The following is a 22,020-nucleotide window of genomic DNA, read 5'->3' as shown; positions in this document are numbered from 1 at the left end:
AGGAGATTTTATGTGTAATGTCGATTATGGCTTATTAAGCCTTCGGCAGCGTATCATCAATAAAAGAATAAGTTTCCTCTTCATCTAATTTTGCATTTAGCTACCTCTTGCTACTTCTTTAATGAAATTTATGAAAGTTTTACGATTCAGCCATGTAATCTGATTCTTACTCAGGCTTCAATTTTTTAAGAATATTGATTCTTGATTCCAAGACAAGTTGGGAATCTTAATCAAAAAATCAATCAAGTGGTTTTCACTAAGAGGTGGTTAGAAAGGAGGCTAGAAGTTACTTGCGGTTGGAAAAGAGGCTAGAGGTTACTTGCGGTTGGAAAGAGGGCTAGAAATTACTTCAAAACTGTCGTTCAATCGTCTCAGCAGGTATTCCACACGTCTTGGTTGTTATTCATCACAGCTCAACCGTCTAATCACTTCCACCTATAAATGGACATGAGAAAGGCACAGAGAGACGGAGAAAAAGAAAGAAACAATTGTTATAACAATGAGTTCTTCTTCACGTCCCGCCAATGTCCCACCAAAGAAAAGGTCTATGATAGAGAACAAGGAGGATAACGATTTGATCAATCTTAAACATCCAACAGACGCCTCCCTCTAGAAAAATGCTAAGTTGGAATACCAAGAGGATGAGGACATGGTCATCCTTGAGCATCCAGTAAACAATCCACCGAAGCAAGTAATTGAAATTGAAGACGACGAGGATGACGAAGAACTAAAGGTTCTCAAATCATTCCAAACTAGGAATGCGGAAGACCAAGCTGAGGATCTTAAGGAGCAATTACAGTATCTGAAGAGGGAGTTCTAGACTGCTAACAATTGCAACAAGGAGCTCCTAGGCACTCTGCAAACTGTTCAGCACTCACTCATCCAGATATGTGACATGGCTTGGGTAGCGGCAATGGCTCAAGACCCACAAAGGCTCTGGGTGTCTCTTTTGGACCTCTTAGCCTGTGTTAAATCTATCTTAGACAGGGCAAGGGTAGTTCTAGAAAGTTGGTCCATCTAAAGATTGTAATCTTTTCCCTTCTATGCAATGAATAAGGTACTTTTTGAATAAATACCTATGGAAAAAGGCTATACAAAAACAAAGCCAAAGAAGCTTTCTTCCAAGAAAAAGACAAATAAGTCTTAGTCAAAGAGGCTTTATTCCAAGAAAAAGACAAATGAGTCTTAGCCAAATAGGCATTATTCCAAAAAAAAATTCGCTAAAGAGGCTTTATTCAAAGAAACTGACTAAGAAAAGTCTAAGCCAAAAGGCTTTATTCATACAATTAATTAAACATGCAAGCCGAAGAGGCAGAATCAGAAACATATTCCTATTGTCCACTAGGATCCGTGGCCGAAGTAGTCCTAGGATCATTGGTGCCCAGGCCAATGCCATTTTCACGAAGTTTCTTTAGGCTTGGGCGACGATGGTTGGGGGCGGGCCACTAGAAGAAGTCCTCCGACCAAGCTTCATATTCTGGAGGAATCTTGAGTGCGAGAAGTGTACAACCACGCCCAAGTCCAAAGTTTTTGTTGGATTCAACAGCAAGAGTTTCCGTATATTTCTTGCAGCACTGGGCTATGCTTTCTTCAACCGCTTTCGTCCTTTCTGTCTCCACTCTGGACAATTGGTTTTTGGCTTTGCCAAGCTCGCTTCGGGTCTTCTCTATCTCTTCGTTGGCTTCAGCAATTTTCTCTTCAAGAATGGATTTCTCTTGCACGATATTCTCAAACTCAGTTTGCATAGTCTTTGATTTCACTAGCTCTGCCTTTGCTTCAAAAAGTTGATGCTTCAAATCAACTATGTAGTGAAGGCACATTTGAGATCCCTAATTCAAACAAAGAAAAGGTTAGTACGAATTAATCCACATACACACACATATTTAATGAATAAGAGTAAATAAGAGGAAAACCTCAAAAAGCATCTGCAAGCCAAAGTCTTCACCTTTGGGAAGTTTATTAAAGAATTCTTTATCCTCATTGGAGATAGTAGAACAGAGCTTCTCAATGAAGAAAGGTGAATATCTGACGTGCAGAGACATGGGATTATCCACAAAACCTTTAAACATACTGCTGGTATTATTCCAAGATGAAGGACTCAAAGCGGTTCTGCCAAGAGTATAGGGTGCAAACGTAGAAGAAGAGCCATCGGCACCACTAGATACTCCAAAGGAAGGGAGATTAGGACTAGGACGAGTCCCTAGGGACGGAGAAGACAATGTCGACTTAGCCAAAGAAGAGTTGGCGAATAAGGTTGAGGATCCTCCAATAGGCTGAGGAGATCCAAAGATGTTTTCCCAGGGACTAAATTTAGTCTTAGGGAGATAAGGGATGGACACGCTCCTCAGAGCTCCGGAAGACCCGCTCGGAAGAACTTCTGCAATCATGCGAAATGGATGGTACGTATATAAAAGTACACATATAAAAAAAATATAATAATAACTAAATTAAGCAAAGGAAAACATACCTAAAGAGAAGGAATGCTCGCTAGAAGTATCCTGAAGTTCATCATCATCCTGGTCTTCCTCACTCTCACCTTCAGACCCTGATCCAACCACGGTAGAAGAAAAGTGACGGGAAGAGTAACTGTACCTAAAGAATGCTTCCTCTTATGTTTTCATTGTCGCTACCAGGCTGGGGGTAACTTGGAGTATTCACACACTTCTTCAATGGATACACCATGGGGGAGAGGGACAAAACCACGATAAGAAGGTTTACAGCCAAATAACACTGGGGCAGATCTCCAAAATTTACCACCAGGCCTGGAGCTAGCATAAGAGTCATCAAGGACCTCTTGCACAGCTTCACTAAGCACATCCGGGAGTGCGGGAATACGACCTGCAATAAATAGAAAAATCAGTAAAAAATATATATACATATCACAAGAAAATCAAAGATCAGAACAAAGGCATACCTAGGGGTTCCCCTTTACGGGAGGTAAAGCCGCTCCAATGCCCGAAGATGAGCATATAATCCACGTCTTTATTGGAATTTTGAAAGACAATGGATTAATGCAAAATCACACTTTAGAGACAAGTAATACTTGCCATCTGAACTCTTATTCTTGAGGATTCAGTAGCAACAGAGAAGATCGATAGTAGCAAGTTTTTCCTCAAGAAAGAATTCATTTGTATCAAACCACCGATGATCCGATAAGCATTCGGAGCTAACTCCGAAGGATGAAGATCTGTATACATGAAAAATTCCTGAAAGAACGACGAGAATGGAATGTGGATTTTGCACTCCGATAATAGGAAAATGGAAACCTTGATGAACTCAGGATTAGAATCCCTATTGTCATTAAAGGGAACCCGAATGTTGAATGTAGGTAAAATCTTGTGCTTCGCTTTGAATGCAGCTAAGTTCTCTGGAGAAGAAATCAAATCCTTGAGCTTACCCATGGCGAAACCTATTGAAGTAGATAAAAGAATTACCTCTTGAAGAGCAGAAAAGAGACGACCTTTGAAGCATGTGAAGTTCAGAAAAGAAAAAAAAAATCTTCACACCGTGCAGCTATTTATAGAGGATACCAAGACTCCTAATCCAACTAGGAGATTACTTGCTGAGAGCATCCTAATCCAACTAGGAAACTACTTCCTGATAAACATGAAAAAACTTTAAATTTATCCTAAAATTATTTAGGTAAATAAAAGGCTGGGGGTATTTGTGGAGCAAATACCTCCACACTCCGAATGTACAGTTCTAGAAGATTGGTAGCTCCTAGACAAAAGAATCTTATCCACAAGCAGTTTATCTGATAGTTCAGTTACCGACAGTTACCAGGAGCAGTTACAAGGAGAGGTTACCAGATGCAGTTAAATTGTCTTAAGAACTGTCATAACCGCATCAACTGACAAAATCCCAAGCCTATAAATATATATCATTCCACATTTGTAAGATTCATCGAGACTCAACTCTAATAAAAGATCAGACTCTGTAGATATAGGCAAGTTGCCGAACCACGTAAATTCTGTGTTATCATTTTCCTGAATCTTTCTACCTTATACACATTTTATACCTCGATACAAATTTAACATCGACAATTACTGTGGATAACTTAAAAGCAGTTGTGACTAGGTGTCATGGCTTCAAATTTCAACCAAGTTGTAGGGTTAAAATTATGAAAAATAATAAGACCACCAAACCACACCAAGAATATTATATGTAATGAAAAGTCAATATTTCAAACCATAAAGGAAGGAGAAATTAAAGAATCATTGTGTGATAACTTGAAATGAGATTGTACAGCAAATGAGTGCACAATGTTCTCACCACGTCCTGTCATGTTGTTGAGTGGTAACAGTTTATACTTTGGCCAAAGTAGGTGAATTGTGAGAGTTGTTGAAGGGCGAATTTGACATTTCCTTCACAACAATCCCCCGAAAGAGACCTTCCTTCTACTTTAGTCTTTATTGAATATTTTTATACTAACCTTTTTTAGAATGTACTTCATGGAATTTGGGTCCTGATGATTCTTATCCAATATTGGTAGTGGTTATCTTTGTGGATTATTACTTATTTGATGCACGCATAAATTTATTTAGTACACACTAAAGTTTTGCTAGGATTAAAGAATGAAGAGTTAAGAAAGTTAAGGGAGGGATAGTTAAGTGAAGGAGAATTATGGGAGGGAGACTACTACATTTAAACACCATTATTAAAGTTTTAATGAGTGAAAAAATTTTATAGATGTTTTAAGAAATAAGAAACAAACATTTATCTTACCTACAAACACCCGAAAATTGGAGAAAATATTCACTGGTATTTGAGCATCATATCATCAGCATGACATGGTGCGTATGCTCCACTTAGTAATCAATACATGGCATCTTAAATTTCAGTCAACAAATTTTTTATAATGTGGCTTGTACTTGTTATTTTTAATAAAAGAAATATCACATTTAATATTCGTACATTTAAAAAATTAAAAAAATACACAACCACAAATCATATCTCTGATCTCCTAGCACCATCATCTCCCAACCAGATCTCCTCGCCAACTAGGTCTACGTCTTTCACCTTCACCTTCTCCTTCACTCGCACCATTGTCCCCAACCAGATCTCGTCGCCTTTCATTGACATCAATCTTTTTTTGTATATTCTGCTATGATTTTTTGTTGCCCTCATATTCTTCTTCTTCATCTTCTTGTTATGGACCTTATGGGGACATTCAAGTCCGAAAGATTTCAGATTCAAGCGTTGCAATCGATAATGGTGACAAGATGAAGACCCTGATATTTCTTATTGCTTTTTTTAATCTTCTGATTTTTAATTTTTTTTGTTGAATGAGATAAGAGAAGCCACGTGTCGATTATCCAGTGAAGCATGCTCACCATGTCAAGCTGATGATGTGGTGCGTAGGAACCACTGAATATTTTATCAACAAATTGGGGGTTACAAAATATTGAGTTAGAGAGTGAGGGAGAATTTTCCCCATCGTTCACCCCACTTTACTCTCTCTCATACAATTCAAGCAAGGTGAAGTTACTCCTACCACCTTAACTCTCCTCACTTCTCTTTCTAAAATATCAATTGAAGCAAGCCCTAAAAAATAATTATGATTTTCATGTAAAAAAATTAGTTTTTCTTTAAACATTATGTGAGGTAATTTACATAGCTTTAATCCTAGGTAAATCCTACTATATTGGTCATACCATTGGAGCAACTAAAATATTATTATCAAAATCATTTGGGTAAATTCTTGGTACTTGGGATCTAAGTTTCAATGTGGTAGTTCGAAATTGAATTCCCTTCCAGAAAGATAAATATGAATCATATCTCATAATACCAAATAATCCAAATAATTGTTGGTTGCGGAAGTCAATTTGAAACATTAATGGAAGCATTTTAGGATTGGCTTAGCATAGGCACAAATCAATTAACTAATGATGCCCTACAACCCTACATGTTATAGTTTATAAAAAAAGCCTACATGTTATACGGGCAACAATATTTTGTCCGATTTAAAATCGAGTCCGAGTACAACTTGGAACGCCTACGTCATTTCCTTAGTATTCCCTTTAGAATCTCTGCAAAAGCAAACAAAAATCTACTAGGGGGTGAGCCTACTAGTCAGACGACATAAGCTCTCCCCTTTTTTCTCTCAAAACACTCTTTGATTTTCAATATTTTTTCTATGAAAATTGTGTGTGAAAAAGAATAGAATATGTTGTACTTATAAAAGAGAATATTTTTTTCTCTAAAACTGCGCGCATCCACGTGTACTCCTAACTGCATATATGAATTAAATTCACGCGTCTTGATTTCAATAATAAATACTAACTTCAAGAATTTGTATATCTTTACAAAATTAATTTTATTTTTTTTTAACTTTCATTGATAAACCAAAACCCATAAAATTAAATTTATTGTAATACAACATATTTCCTTCAGTTTCATAGCATAGCCAAAGTGACCTCGAGATTTTTATCAATCTTCCTATAAAAGAACGAAAGACCAAAGTGGGACTACCAAAGGGACTCCACAAAACATACAAATCTAAACTCCCAAAATATTAATGTTCCACAGACTTCTTGAGTTGCAAAATCCTCTTCCATTCTTTCAAAATCCTTCACTGCATTGGCTACTCAGGTTACTAATCTCAAGTGGGTGTTATTTGCCCAATAAAAATTCGTATGGCTGATAAAACGAAAAAAAACTCAAGAGTTGGGCCAAGAAAGATTGAGCATAAGGATCTTCAAGGGCATTTGACTGCCATTCGAAGCATCGAAGAGGAATGGGGTGTTATTCTCAAGGAGACTGCAAAAAGGGCGCGGATCAATTGAACAATGCATGGGGTAAAAAAGGGGATCATTGGTTCTAACTTTGATATTGCTTTGTTTTTAGTTGGTTTTTAAACTTGGGACACTTTTGTTTGCACTGATATATTTAGGGGGAGTTGTTCTGACTAGATATATTTTTGTCAAGGTGGAGTTTGGACAATTGGTTGTTCTTTTGTGGACTTCATTTGCCATATGTTTGACTCCTATTTGTGTTTTTTTATTGTGATGTGCACAGTGCATTAATCTTGTTGATTACTAGTTTGGCATATGTGTTGTGGAGTGCACAATACTTTAATCTTGACTATAGGTTTGTGAGCTTTAGTTGTTGCAATGATCATCAGGCTATTCAATTGGTTTTGACCCCGCAATTGTCAAGTGGGAGATTATAGAATTTTTAATCCTAGTTATTATGACAGTTGGATGATCATTCATTATTTTGTCTATTGTTGTATCACTGCAGGAAACTAACCTTGAAGTAGGTTGCTCTGATCGGATCTGATTTAATAGTTCTTATCTGTTGCATGGGTAATTATTTAGATGTGTGGATTAAGTTTTGTTTGGACACACTCCAATCACTTATGCGTTGTCTAAAGTACCGTGTATGGATAAAAAAAAGGATAACTTTATCTTACATATTTGAAAAAATTATGAAACATATGTTTGTTGAGATAAAAGGTCATCTATATTTGTTGTTAAAATCTCTTTAAGTGATAGTGAATTTATTAGGGTTGTGCACGGTCTGGTTAACCGACCCGTTAAGGTCAAATCATCACCAAACCGGAAATTATAGTTTTGTATTTTATGAAACCAAAATCACCAAAACCGATAATTACAGTTAATCAATTTAATCGGTTTGGTTTCAATTTTCATGCTTTGAGCATAACAGAAAAGTCATTTTGATTTCATTCATTCATTGTCACCATATTAGTAGTAGTTAGGCATATGACATAGTCACATAACCCGTGAATAAATCATTGCACAACCCGTGAGCAAGCAAATCTGAAGTAAAAAAAAATAGCACAAACACCATCAGACAAGTGATTGTAAATCAACGAAATAGTACCAACAGCTAGCATAAGTTCCAAATCCATTACATATACAACATTATAAAGTCCATTCTTGCTTGTCAATGCTTACCCCAAGAAAAGTCACAACCTACACTGCAGACGTTTCAAGCAAATCAAATTCAAACTTAAAAGTAAAAACATAAAATAAAACAATAAATTATGTTCACATAGGAGTGCCATGGGAGTGCAATTGCAATCATGACACAGTTGAGCCACAAAAATCTTATTTTGATGATTTCTTAGCAAGGGTGGAAAGCATGATAAAGACAAAGGTAAAAGAAATTCATGATATATGCAACTACAAAATGGGAAATCAAGTGAATAGAGATCCGAAAAAAGCACAACAAAGCATGACATGAAGATGGTGGTTCAGAAGCAACTACAATAAAAGAAATCAAGTGAACAGAGAATTGAAAAACACTACTAATCAAGTAAGCAGAGCCCGCTAACAGAAATTTGAAGCCTATCTTGAGATGAGCAAGGCACTGAGGCACAATAAGTCAATAAGATCTGAACAAAAAATCAAGAAAGTAGAAAGAACTTGTTCCGTTCATGTTTGATGTAGAGGGAGAGACCGGAAGGTGTTGTGGGCTAGAGACTAATAGTCAATCGGGACTGTGGGAGATGTAACAAGCGTGCATTGTAACGATGATGGTGATGAAGGCTATAGGGTTGAGAGTCTACGAAAAATATGTTCTAAAGAGTAGAGTCATTTAGAATTGTAGTGATTTTCAATTTCAGGTAAAAAAATGAGATGTGTAATAATATCAATGGTAGAGATCATTAGACATAAAATAAAATCAATGGTGTATATTAAAAGATATTAAAGTATTATATATATATATATACACAGAAATTCTCCTATGTGGACCAAAAGTGTGGACCAAGTTTATGGACTTGTTTTTCAACCATAGATGTGGTGAGTCCCACAATAAATGTGTGGCCCCCACTTATATATATATATAACCGGTGCGATTAATCGCTAGTAACAAAAATATAAAAACCACTTACTAGATCGCCAGAGCTCGGTTTGATTCTGTTTCTGAAACCATTTGACCAGAAATGGTCAACCAACCGATCCAGACCGGATCGACCGGTCCTATTACATTTTCGTATTTGTGTATTTGTTTCATGCTCTCTTGTATTTAAGTGATGGATCAATGTATAAGTGATCAAAAAGAGAGTTTCATTGTAAGTGAAAAACACCAAAAATACTTGTGAGAATTTCTGATGGATTCTAGATTTGAACAAGTTCACCTAAAGACACTTGGTGGATTCCAAGGTTGGTTTGAATTTGGTGGATTTTGAGCGAGATTGTCTCGGCACAAATCCTTGGTGGATTTTGAGAAAAACTACAATCACGGTGGACTCCGACTGTGTTAAAACGTACACTTAATCAAGTTGGTTCTTTTGATTCAAAGGATTAGAGTGAGTGTGTCTTTGTAACTTTTATCAAAGCTAGTTGATCGTTTCAAATGTTGGTCTCTATAGACCTGAGGTTTTCTCCCATTTGGGTTTACCTGTTAAAATTGTGTTGTTCGTGTATTTGTACTTATTCGGCATGTCGTTTCCATATCATTGATTAACGATCTTTGTGAGCACACAAACTTTCATAAAGTACTGAAAATATAAAGATAAAGGGTACACCCCTCCAACAAGTTTGAGTTTTTAAAAGAAGCGATGTTTCAAATGGTATCGAGTCTTGAGGTGACCTATAACGAACATGTGAGGGATAAAAGATATGATTAATGTGAGGGATTTTTTAATGTGGGGAAATGTCTCAGGGCCAAGCCTCGTCTGCACTTACTAAGGTATTGTGTACTTTGAGCCTGGACCCGAACGTATTTTATTTCTGAAAATGATCTCGCCTCCCCCACTAGAACCCATGGCCTCTTGTTGATGAGAAAGTGAGTACATAAGTTACCAATTATAATAAAAGCTTGTGCGAACCAGAGAAATGGTGGGTGATAATCATGCCTTGTAGAATATTTTTAACAAGGACTACTTTGGATGGGGAGCATGTGAACATTAGAAACTAAATAATATATGTGTGTGTGTGGGGGTGGGGGGGTTTGGTGATGAAGTGCGACATCCACTTCCACTCCCCACTTGCTCCAAAAAGAAAAGCCCACATCATAGCTCTATAAAACTAAGTCAAAAGAATGCTTACAGAAAAGAAAGCACAATAATAGTGTCAATGGAAACAAAATTTGTGTCCCTCCATGGCTGCTGCTTTCTAATGAGCCTCCTGTTTCTTGTTGCTTCAACGCCGATTAGAGAGGTATGCAATGGTTCGATAGCAGAGTGTAATGAAGGGTATGAAGTGCTGATGGAGTCGGAGATTTCTCGAAGGTTTCTTGAAGGAAAGAAGTATATATCACCAGGTGCCTTAAAGAGAGACCAACCAGTCTGCAATGGTGGTGCCGGTGGTGAAGCTTATAGTAAGAGTGGGTGTCTTCCTCCCTCATCTAATTCTTACAACCGTGGTTGCTCCAACTATTATCGTTGTAGAGACTGACTTAAAATTATATCTATGCTAGCTACTCCCTCCTTATTCTTCTTCTCTCTTTGTACCCTTTCAAGCTTCAAATATAAAACTAAATCGAGTTGTATTTACTAAGATGATCGAAAGCAGTTGATTTCAAGCTGTAATTCTGATGGCATGTATCCTTATCTTTGTATTAATTGAAGCATTTTCCTTATCAAGAATGACCAAGGTAATTAAACTAGAAATTACTATATGATCAAGATGTAAACTAGGATCCTAGGATATGGAGGGAAAAAAATTTCAATAATGGAAGCCAGCAAGAAAAAGTGGTTCCTAATTAACTGGGCCAAGGAGAGTTCCAGATTCGTCAGCTAGTGCATAAGCACTTTCCTGCAATAGCATCATGTGAATTGTAAATAAAGCACAAGTATATTGTCATCTTCACTCAACTAGTCAAGCTCCAGCTCCAATTATAAATCCAATAAATCTGAAGTTACATATAACTGTGTATTCAAAGACTATTTGGTTACCTGTTTGCATTCCTAATCCAAGTATACACAAACACATTTGAATTTATGTGTATCGAATCGATAAAAAAAAAAATCAGGATTAAATAAACCAAACCAAAACTTTTCATTGAATTCAAATGTAAAACTGGAACATACCTGTTATTTCAATTGGAATCTCTTTTTACAAATTCAAATAAATTAATGTCAATTAACAAATAGCACAAAAATTTGGACTCTAATAATTATCCTAATCAATATTCAATCCAGTGTAAGATGTGATACAATATGGTAATGATCAAATATCAAATAACGCAGAATTGCACAAAACAGATTTTTCTAACAACACACTGCGCACAGATTTTGCAATACAAATTTCATCTATCAAATGATGTTTAAATGCAACGAAATTTTATGTGCAATGTGCCACAACACCTTGATAAACACTATATCAAAATTTCATATCAAAATTCAAAGATTAAGTCATCCTGCTAATCCCGAACAGATTAGGCTTTTTGAAAAACCTGCAATTTGAAACAAGTAGCAAATAGGAACAAGTAAACAAGCAAAATCAACACAGCGATTTATAGTAGTTCGGAGACCATTCTCCTAAGTGTACTACCTAGATTCACCAATCTAAGATTTTCCAACTCCACTAAGATGTGATTTTAAGAGACCCACAAAACTCCTTACACAAGGGTTATTTGAACACCCCCAAACTCAACAACACAAGTTGCCCTCTTAAGGGACTTTGTACAGTGATTGACGAACAAGGTTCACACAAGGATTAGCACAAGACTATTTGGTGTGGAACTCTCTCAATACAACAAAGACCTCACGGGTATGGATGGAATTGTAGGTTTAAGAGGTGCTTTGGTATACAATCAAGTAGAGCCAAAAAGGATATAGGAACTTCTCTTTGCAAAAGCAAATGTAGTGAGAAGACCTTGAATATAGTGGCTCAGTTGGAAAAGATTTTCAATAGCAAATGAGTGCTTGATTCACAAATAGAAACTTGATGTAGCAATAGCAAGGTAGCATGAAGATTGATGAAAGTAGTAGCAAGAATTTCTCTAGTTTTTCTCAATAGCTTCTCCAAATTCTTCCAAGTGTGAGAGAACCCTACTTCATTTGTCTCTACACAATCTCCACCATTGGATCAATCTTCAATCTCTCAATCTTTGTCTTCCATCTTTCTTTAAATCTCAACCCTTGATTGGTTTGAATAAAACAAATCCTAGCCATAGGATTTCTAACCGTTGCCCACTTCTCCAAAGGTGAGAGCTTGACACATTTTGATATCAACCATTGGATCTACATGTACTTGTAAATCTTGATAATTCAAACTCTCTTTAATTCTCAGCCATGGATGCACATTGTACTATACCATCTTGTCCCTTCATTTTGGCTCCAAGAATCAAGTAAGATATTCCTTTACTAAGTCTTGTTTGATTGCAACAATGGAATCCCTTTAAAGCTCAAGTCTTAAATAAGAGAATGTCAAACAAGAAATATAGGTGATGTAGCCTCTTATCCTCCAAGTATCTTCTTTCTCTCCTTCTTTTCTTGACATTCACGAAATGGTGCTCCTGCACGTGTTTCGATCGATTGGACTTGGTCACCAATTGATCGCGAATCAACTCTGTCATAGAAGATGAAGTGCTGCCATCCACTTCCGATTGATCGGGAACCCAAACCGATCGATTGGTTTTCTACTCGGGTAAAGAATTTTGCACATCTTCATTTCATGTCTTTTTGACTCCAATAATTGCTTGAATACCTTCCATATGACCCCAATGCTTCGCCTTAAGGCTCGTTTCGATCATCATGTCCAGTCCTTAGTGGTAAGTTTGGTGAGAATAGGATTTTCCATAGTTTCCTAGAGCGCCAAGCTCATTCTTAGAAACTGGACTTCAAATCTCTCGAACATACTGAATTCTGAATCATATGAGACCACAATGATGATTATCCTACAAGGAAATAGGAGGTATAACTCCCCAATTGCATGTAAGCTAAAAGAGCTTCATATGAAGATCATAGGTTAATTATAGTTGAAAAACAATCCATAAAATTCATATTACTGTATGATAAATCATTTTATATGTATTAAAATGCCAGTATAAAATTTCATAACAATCGAAAATCATGTGGTCACTCAATCAAACAAATAGGTCACTAATAGAGAAACTGATAAATTTTAAGTATAAATTCAATGCCATTTTACAAACTCAGTGTAAATGACATTTTCTCTTGGACTTTTCTTATTCAAATATGTTCATAGTGATGAAACTAAGGTGCACACAAAATTTCATTTAAATCGGAGTTCATTTGGTTCACCACGTTCACAAAGAACTCATATGCACAAAATTAGGATAAACCTAGTTTTGATGGAATTTAAGCATATGACCAAATATATAAGTGATGCACTTAATTTCTCATGATTATTGTCCTAGAACATATATTAGACCTTCATGTGCATTTGGTTCAAGTTTCAAGTCATTTGGACCTAAGTTGGTTAGGATATGATAATTGGAGAATCGATACTCTAACTTAGTCCATTCTAGTTCATTTGTAATTCTGAATTTCCAGCAATATATCAAGCATGAGTACATGTCAAATTCACATGGTATTAGACAAAAGCCTCACTTAAAGTATATAATCATGTAAGATAATCAATGAGATATATTCATTCAAATTCAATTCACATAAATCAAATATTGCTTTAATGTTTCAATATCATTTACAAATGATTTAATATTATCAAAATTCGACATGTAGAACCATATGTCCAACAGTAACGCCTTGAAAAACTCCTATCCCTCACCGGTCTTCCACTGGAATATGTTTCTGGTGATAACCAAGCATGGAACTACCAAAAGGCAAAAACATAGCCCAAAGATTGTCAATTATATCTTTAGACACCAACCTCTGCCACCTTGGAACCTTCTGAAGCTTTACCAATGCAACAGTTATGTTAATAGCAGATTTATGATGATTCATGAAAGACTTAGAAGCTAAGCATGGAACTACCAAAGACATTGCCATCTCTTTTACTATCAACCCGCACCACCTATTCTTTGTAATGAATCTCGTCTCCTACGCTCCCAGTTTTTCCCACCCTATGATCACCGAGAGGCAGACGACACAGTTCCTAGCCATTCTGATGTCAATATGGAAAACTAGGCCTTCTAGTAGAGCCACAGTAGAAATTAGGCAGTCCATTGATCATTCTAACTACTCGTGTTTCCTATTTATTTGTTCCGTTAGTCTGGTAAATATTTTTAACACGAAATATGAAGCAACAAGTGTGACTGTAGGAGGCCCAAAATGCACAACTCTACACAAATCGTCACATTGGATGCTGATAATGGAAACTTGACGCATCAGATTGCACAACAACTCAAGCTTCATCGCGAGAGAGTGTTTCAGAGTGCACCAAACTAGTATGCTTAATACTAAAAGTGATACGGGTTTGAAACCCTACAACGAAGAATGATTGAATTGTAAGGAACAACCTAAACTGCATTGCCTATATCATGCAAACATAAGTTGTCCGAAGCAGGTGCGAAAATGTTAATTATTCCTGCCATGAGATTTACTACTGATATAATGTTGTTCCCGTTGCCCTCTTCTTTCGCAAGTTGTAGCAACAAGCATACCAAAAGCGCTGCTACATAGTTATCCTCTACTATCGCCCAACTCTGCAATATTGTTAACATGACAAACAATGGAAAATGAGATATAGGGGGCTGATATGGACTTGGTGTCCGGCAACAGAAGTGCACCTTTAATGGCCTCAGCAAATAAGGCACACAGAGGAACCCCTTCTATTTCATCCATTGTCTGCATAAAATTTTTTGCTTCATCAGAACTCAGGCTATTGTTCTCATTTTTACATGTATTCCCAAATATCCTTCTTTGAGCCAATATTGTCTACGATGCTGGAGTAAATAAATACAAATTGTGTTAGCTCATGAAAGTGGAAAAATATCCATAAATTCAATCCGAAAGAAGAGCATGCCTATGCAGTGTTGGTGTACATAACTATTACCTATAGTCTAGCCATGCCATATCCCACAATATCGCCCCCAATGGCTATAATGAAGAGCAATTAAGGAGTCTCTATAACTCAGGACTTTTGATAGCATTTAATTTTCACGATTTAGAAACTGCAACATATTAAAAAGTAATTGTTATGAAATTGACAAACCAATTCAGTTCAAACAAACGGAATCATTTTCAGTCTTACCGAGCGCATCTACTGACTGATGAAAAAGCTTCGGACAAAAGTCAATGAGAACATCCTCTGCATCAATATCCTTAGGGGCACATTGGAGGACGGAGACATTGTACAGAATATAAAGGATCTCACTCTGGATCTCTTCACTATTTCAAAGAAGTAACACAGTCAGCAGAGGAGTTAAAAATAATAAAAATGGAAACATGAACATTTTAGCTTCCTATGTCACTTCCTATGTTACCTTGGTAATTGAAGACCTGTAACAAGACTTAATGTGAGGGTATATTTGTCCCTTATGATGTCATAGGGATTGTTTGAGTGACAATTCAATACAAACCCAAAGGGTGATGCTAAGTGCACACAAGTTTTACTAAGTGCACATGCATTGATTTCAAAACTATTGATTAGATGTTTGACTTGTACTACATTACACTTTTTTATTCTCTTTTTTTCCTAAATACACATAGTTTTTCTCTCTCTTAATCTTTTCAATAACTGATATCTATGAATTTGACAAAACATGCAGTTGACAAATCATCGTATTTCGAGCCACTTTGTTCCCTCGTGTGACAAACTCGTGTGATTTATTTATCACATTAAATTTAATAACAAAATTTAATATAAAAATTATGAAATCTAATATTATAATATTTTAATTCAGAAAAAAACGCGGAGGTTGTCGGTTCATTGGTTTTTATTAGGTGTTTATATTTTTTCGATCAATCAAATACTATTAAGTGTTTATATTTTTTTGGTATAATTCAAGCCATTTTTTGACGCTAAAAAAATTCTTTAGTTTTCATGTATTAAAGCACTCGCATCAGAGTCTATTAACAAATACTTTATTTAAGCATAATAGCATTTGTTACATTACTAATCTTCTTCTATCACAATAGTTTTAGGAGGAAACCTAGAACGAGTATGCTGCATGTATACATCAAGTTGTTCCATATACGGTAAAACCCATGCAGCTGCGCACTCATACTTGAAGTAATTCCACTGAGGCATAATGGTAGGCATCGGGTAACCCCCAACTAAGGAAACCTGGACGTAGAGATTATTATTAACGTGTCCGATAGCGATAGCAACATGCTGATACTGCGGTGGAGGAGTTGATCGCCGTGGTAAATATGTGAAGCTCTGTGCAGAACTAAGAACGTGTAGTATGACATTGTACCTCGAAGCAATCAAGAGACCCATGTTTGGCATTGTCGTCCAGTGCTGAACTGGTGCTACTCTATCTAATTCAAAGAAGTTCAGTGAGTTGTGAACACCCAATGCATGCTCTTCACTACCAAACATTGCAACACATTCATGCCAGAATGCGCTCAACTCACCTATCAAGTCACGACGGACAGTATCCCATGCATGTTCGCCAATACAAGACAAACAGCTATTGCCCGAAAGCCACAATTTCCATAAGGTATTACATCTTGTACAGACCCAATGTAAGGATGTAATATTGGGGGAAACTGACGAACATAAATATGTTCATGCGTAACGTTACTCGATCTGGAACTCCTTTGTGTAGGGAGTGGTGGAGTAACGTATAGGGATGAGCAACTATGTCTCCCTAGTTGATGGGAATCTGTATGAGTTACTCCACCTGTCTTTTTCTTCGAGGATCAACGTCCCATTGAAATATTGTGTCTACTTTGTTGGTATGATTGAAGAAAATCGTGTTCTACAGAATCGGGTGTGATAGGATTACAAAGAGTATGTAATTCTGCTTTTTTCTTCGAAGAGGGGCGTCCACGTGTACTTTTCAAAACAACCGGATCTTGTACTATAGTCGTTGAGGGTTTAATTATCTCCTGATCTTTCGCAATAGACTGAACTTTCCTGGTCGTGAATGGCGCTTAAATTGTTCTGCAAACATTTGTAGCTCAACAATACAATCGATGTCATCATCTCTAAGAGAAATACATGGCGATAGGTCAAGTTTCTTCCAGAATGCATCGATTGACGCAAGTGGTATAGGCTGACTATCGTTTATGTATATTAAAAGCTCATGCGCACAAGGTAGTCCATAGATTGTACGAAGTTTACATCCACAAGCGTACGAATCTTCTCTGACAACTTTAGATTGCTCAGATTCATTGAAAATTAGATTCAACGCATCAATCGAAACAAAACCACGTAATTCCCTAAATTGATCTGTGTTGAACCGATCCTTGACGATATGTCTACTTTTCTCCAAACTAGCCTTGATTGATGTGGCCTGAGCTTGGACGAGCTGATGAATGCAAGATACTATGGACTCAACGTCTGACTGTGATGATCCCAGGTATTTCTTTAACTTTGCATGCTGACTCTCGACCCTATTAGTGGTCAAGTTCCCGAAATGCAAATACGTATTTGTCCAAGCAGAGACAAACATCTCCTTATATGGTGTCAACCATACATCTTTAATGTAATTAAGCACAAATGCATAGTTTTGTAGGATTACCTCTAGGTGCGACAAATTGTACACGTAGACAATCTCATTTTCAGACTCCACCAACGTATTCCATGATGAGTAGAATGCATCCCATGATTCTTTGTCTTGAAATAATCTTTTGCAATTCGCCAAAACACTCCTATATATGTGCCATCTACAAAGTAGTTTCTTTGCATCAGGAAATACCAGGGCACATGATTTCATCAACGCCAACTATTTATCGGTGACAATAACTCTTGGGGCAATGCTTTCCTTTATTGTTGACTGCAAACATCTTAAAGCCCATGTATAATTGTCCTCCTTCTCAGAATTCAAGAGCACGAATGCTATGCAATATGTCAAATTTGTTGGAGTCACCCCGACAATCTCAAGAAGAGGCATCCTGAACCTGTTCGTCTTGTATGTTGCGTCCATTAATAAAACATGTGAGAATGCACGTAGTATTTCTAACGAGTCTGGATGAGCAAAGAACAAATCCTAGAGCTCGTTGGTTATATCATCGGTTCGATAATAGAAAATGTACATGTGTTCATGTATGAATGACATTAGAGACTGAATGTGGGATTTACTGACTTTTTCAGAAGTTCGGAACTTCTGTCTTGCATTGTATATTGTTTTAATAGTGGACGCATGTTTCGCATCTCGTTTCTTCAACGATGCTAAGATGTCTCGTGGCTTGACATGATCGCTAGACATATCTACCATCATCTCAAATTCAGAGTCAGAAAGGCGACCAACGTACGAATGCCCCTCCATATATGATGCAGTGGCATGATTGTGCATTCCACATAGCACTTGTACCATCCAATCATCAGCTCCACGTAGTTTCAACCCTTTAAGTCTGAAAGGACAATCAAGCTTTTTCGTGCCTGTTGACTTCGTTGAGGTTCTCTTCATTCTGTACTTGCCACTGCCTTGCATTGCAACAATAATAATGAGCTCGATGAGCTTCTTGTAACGATGATGTATCCCACATTACGCCCTGTTTCTTTAACCCAATCAATCAACAATTGATGTGAATCGAACACCTAAAAATATTTTATAACTATTATAAACTTAAACAGGTTTGCTAAAGATGTTCAAAATAGAAGACATATTATTTCCGTAGTTGTTATACCACCTCGGTTAAAAATGGATTTGTAATGTCAACTTCAATTTTCTCTTCACAATCATCTGCAAGTTCTTCTTTTTTCATTTCATTTCTGATAGTATAATCCTGTCAACAATAAATTTCACTTGAATATCTGTAATTAATCAAAATATTTTGTATCCCAAATAATAAATTTCTTCAGTATCTATACTTACCTTATCACTAGAACTACTACTTGACAATTGTAGATCTTTGGCCCAAGCTCTCATTTCTTCCAAATGATCTATATCCGTAAGAAAAAAATTGAGTCCGAAGGTCGATTGAGTGTAGTTAATCAAAGGTTAACTAAATATATTTTTTCTTAAATCCTTTAAACCAAGCAGGCTAGGGATTGAGCACTCTATCCGTCCTACCGAACAAGGCGGTGCTTGAGAATCCATAGCTGTTGAACAATGGAGACTTAATTATATTTTGCTTAGAATAAATAAATAGAAGTATCTAGTGTGCCATATTAATTTCATGATTCATGTCAAACCATAAAAAAAATTAAATAAAAAAACACAAACGTACGTACGTAGATGGCTCGACTGACATGGCCTCGTCCCTTATAGCCCATTTTGCTAGTATCTCCTCTTCATCATCTGTTAGAGATAAAAGAGAAAAATAAACAAATATTTTGTGCACAAGCAAGTCCTTTTTTTTCTGGGATCAAAGAGAGGATGACGAACTTTGAGGAAAGATATTGTCGTTGTAGAAGCCCTAGCATCCCGTATAATGGCGTGGAGTACTGAAGAGAAACACCGATGTTACCAAGATAAATGAAGAGGAGGGGCCATAGAGTGAGTATTGAAAGAAAGACAGCTGTGAGAGAGAGAAAGAGTTGAGGCTATGGACATAGACATATATAGAGTTGGAGCATAGATGTATGATGAGGGGGGGCTCCGTCTCACAGGTGGTGAGAAAGAGAGAGAGTGGGGAGGGTGTAGTCATACAAAAAAAATCAAAAGATGTCCGGAGTCAAGTTAGGCCTGACTACCCCTACATTATTCTTTGATTTTCTAATGCAAAGGTCCCCCACTCTCTCTCTCTCTCTCTTTGTTCAATAAAAAAAAGTTTAACTCAATTGTCACAAAAAAAATCAAAAGTTGTCCGGAGTCAAGTCACTGCCTCTGCATTATTCTTTAGTTTTCCAATGCAAAGCTCCACCACTCTCTCTCTCTGTTTAATAAAAAAAATGTTTAACTCAATTGTCATATCATGGACAAAAATATATGTTTGTGTGTACTTAGTAAAACTAATGTGTATTTAGCAATTACCAAACCGAAAACAGTAAGGCTGCAAGATCATAAATGAGGATTAGTAAGGCAAGAAGATTCTATGAAAACATATGGAAAGCAAAATCAAATTGGAAGTAATTCTGGGGTCCTCTAGTTCTTTGGCATAGTATCGCACTGCATTCTATATTCACAACCCCTAGTTGACTGTGGTTGACTATTAGAGGTCCCCACAATTTTCCTAATGTAGATTTGTTCCCAATGTGGATAAGGAGATAGAACAAATGAGGACAGGTGTAAACATCAAAGGCGATATGTTCAAAGATGATTAGACATCAGGGATCCTAGAATACAAGCTCTTTTACCCATTCTTTCCTTACGAGACATTAAAGAAATCCAAGATAGCAGTAAATTGTGGCAATCCATTCAAGGTTACATCATTTCACAAATTTGTTAAACTGTTAGGCTCATTGGTTCTCTTTTTATAAGTAAAGCTTAGATCCTCTAACTTCAACAGTATTTTTTCTGGACTTAACTATCATTGACAAAGACTCATGAAGAAAAAAGTTTTACGGGCTCGATATAGATGACCAAAGAGGACGATATTGTTTAGGTGTTTGGGTTGGAAATTTCAACATTCATAGAATGGATGGATCTCTTTATTCTCTTTCTTTCAACTTTCTCATGTAGCCAGCTGCACATGCTTTGTTGATTATTCATTACAGCTAAAAGGAGAGAACTAATTTTGGATTATTTGACTAAAAAAAACAGAAATAAAGTTTTCTATAGAACGGCTACAACGGCTCTGTTTCTGGACGGCCGAACACTTGTCGAAAACTGGACAAAAGTTGAGTGCCATGTTACTTCCCAAATCAAAAACCCAGAAATCAATTAGTGATTTAATCTTGATTTACTGAATAAACTCTACTTAATTCCATCAAAATCAAGCAAAAAAGGAATGAAGAGAGAATCGTGATTTAATCACATTCTATTTATCAAATCAAAAAAAAAAGTACGAAAATAAAACGATTTTCCATTTTCCTCTAGCTATTTGGTTTCCAGATCAACTTCATATAGGGAGCATAGAAACCAAAAAATTACTACAAGGCTACACTCCTGTACTTGCAATCAGTTCTTTTGTAGCAAAACATAAAATCTTACAGAAAAAGAAAACGAAATTGCATTCCCTAGGAGGTAGATTAAAGATACAGAAATCACCGCAAGAATAGAGAATCGTGTAGACGTACCACGTAGACCTGACGTGAGCGAGCCAGATGAGATAGTGTCAGCGATCCTAGCAACGAACTAACGGTGAACATAATCATCAGAGCATAGAGCAGTGATAACTCGATTACCTGGCGTGCTATTGCTTTCTTCTCCAAGGATGAGAGGTCACGAACGAGAGGGGATACAAGGAAGTGAGGATGGAAGGAGACAAGGGATTGGAGGAATTGGGGCTGCGCAAGGGCCTGGGAGAGCTGGGAGTGGGAGAGAGCGTAGGAGACATAGACGGAGAGAGAGGGGGGATCGGTGATGAGGTTGCAGAAGAAAGAGAGGAAGATGGAGCTTCCTTGGCCTGTTTACAGAGAAAAGGTGGATGTGTGACCCTGAGAGCAAGGAAATGTATGCTTCTCCTAGTTTCAGATCCTGATGATCGTTGTGTCATGGAATAAGAATAAAACACCGACGCCAAGGAGAGTTTGAATTTGGCCATGGGAGAAAGAAGACAAACCAATTCTCTCCTCTCAAATAAAATTATAGCAAAACATTAATACAATTATTTCCCCTCCTCTAGATGTCTTTCCTCCTTCCATCTTCACCACGTTGTCTTTCATGAAGGTGAAATTCTGGATCTTCTCATTCATTTATTGTGGATTCTTCATCATATCGACAAAAATATCTTTTGATGTACTCCAACAACAAATATGTGATGCACAGTGATGGGCTCCTAAATCAGGTGGAGATTTGTCTTTTTCATTATGGGAAAGTCAAGAGCCTAGATGTTGTCCGTAGGTGTTGTGTTTATTTTATATTTGTTGTCTAGTTTGTCTGGATTCATCTCGGGACAGTGTTTGTTAACCCAATGTTGTTATGTGTCTGTTTTTTTAGTTGTTAACCCATTGAGTATGCAAT

At 36.9% G+C, this 22,020-nt stretch overlaps 1 protein-coding gene and 1 long non-coding RNA gene across 5 annotated transcripts; one reads left to right on the top strand and one right to left on the bottom strand.

Moving 5' to 3' along the window:
- The first annotated feature begins 9,957 nt into the window (after positions 1 to 9,957).
- Positions 9,958 to 10,551, top strand: LOC120015560 (protein RALF-like 32). Its single transcript, XM_038868041.1, has one exon. It carries the CDS (start codon positions 10,047 to 10,049, stop codon positions 10,365 to 10,367), a length of 321 nt encoding a protein of 106 aa, XP_038723969.1. The 5' UTR covers positions 9,958 to 10,046; the 3' UTR covers positions 10,368 to 10,551.
- Positions 10,552 to 13,507: 2,956 nt separating this feature from the next.
- LOC120014416 lies at positions 13,508 to 21,788 on the bottom strand. 4 transcript variants are annotated; one of them, XR_005471560.1, is made up of 6 exons: positions 21,135 to 21,788; positions 19,188 to 19,831; positions 18,829 to 19,055; positions 15,093 to 18,739; positions 14,629 to 15,012; positions 13,508 to 14,544 (listed from the first exon to the last, which is right to left on the bottom strand). It is a non-coding gene; the product is annotated as an uncharacterized LOC120014416 (long non-coding RNA). The 4 variants fall into 4 exon arrangements; XR_005471558.1 differs by having other exon boundaries at positions 13,508 to 14,784; positions 14,895 to 15,012; XR_005471559.1 differs by having other exon boundaries at positions 13,508 to 15,012; positions 15,093 to 18,551; positions 18,644 to 18,739.
- Between the last annotated feature and the right edge of the window lie 232 nt (positions 21,789 to 22,020).

This window comes from Tripterygium wilfordii, chromosome 14, assembly GCF_013401445.1.
Source record: "Tripterygium wilfordii isolate XIE 37 chromosome 14, ASM1340144v1, whole genome shotgun sequence".
NCBI classification, from domain to species: Eukaryota; Viridiplantae; Streptophyta; class Magnoliopsida; order Celastrales; family Celastraceae; genus Tripterygium; species Tripterygium wilfordii.
This window is presented reverse-complemented; position numbering and strand designations above follow the sequence as displayed.

Excerpts from the sequence above, each read along its gene's own strand:
- LOC120015560 (XM_038868041.1), top strand. The coding sequence starts at position 10,047 with ATGGAAACAAAATTTGTGTCCCTCCATGGCTGCTGCTTTCTAATGAGC.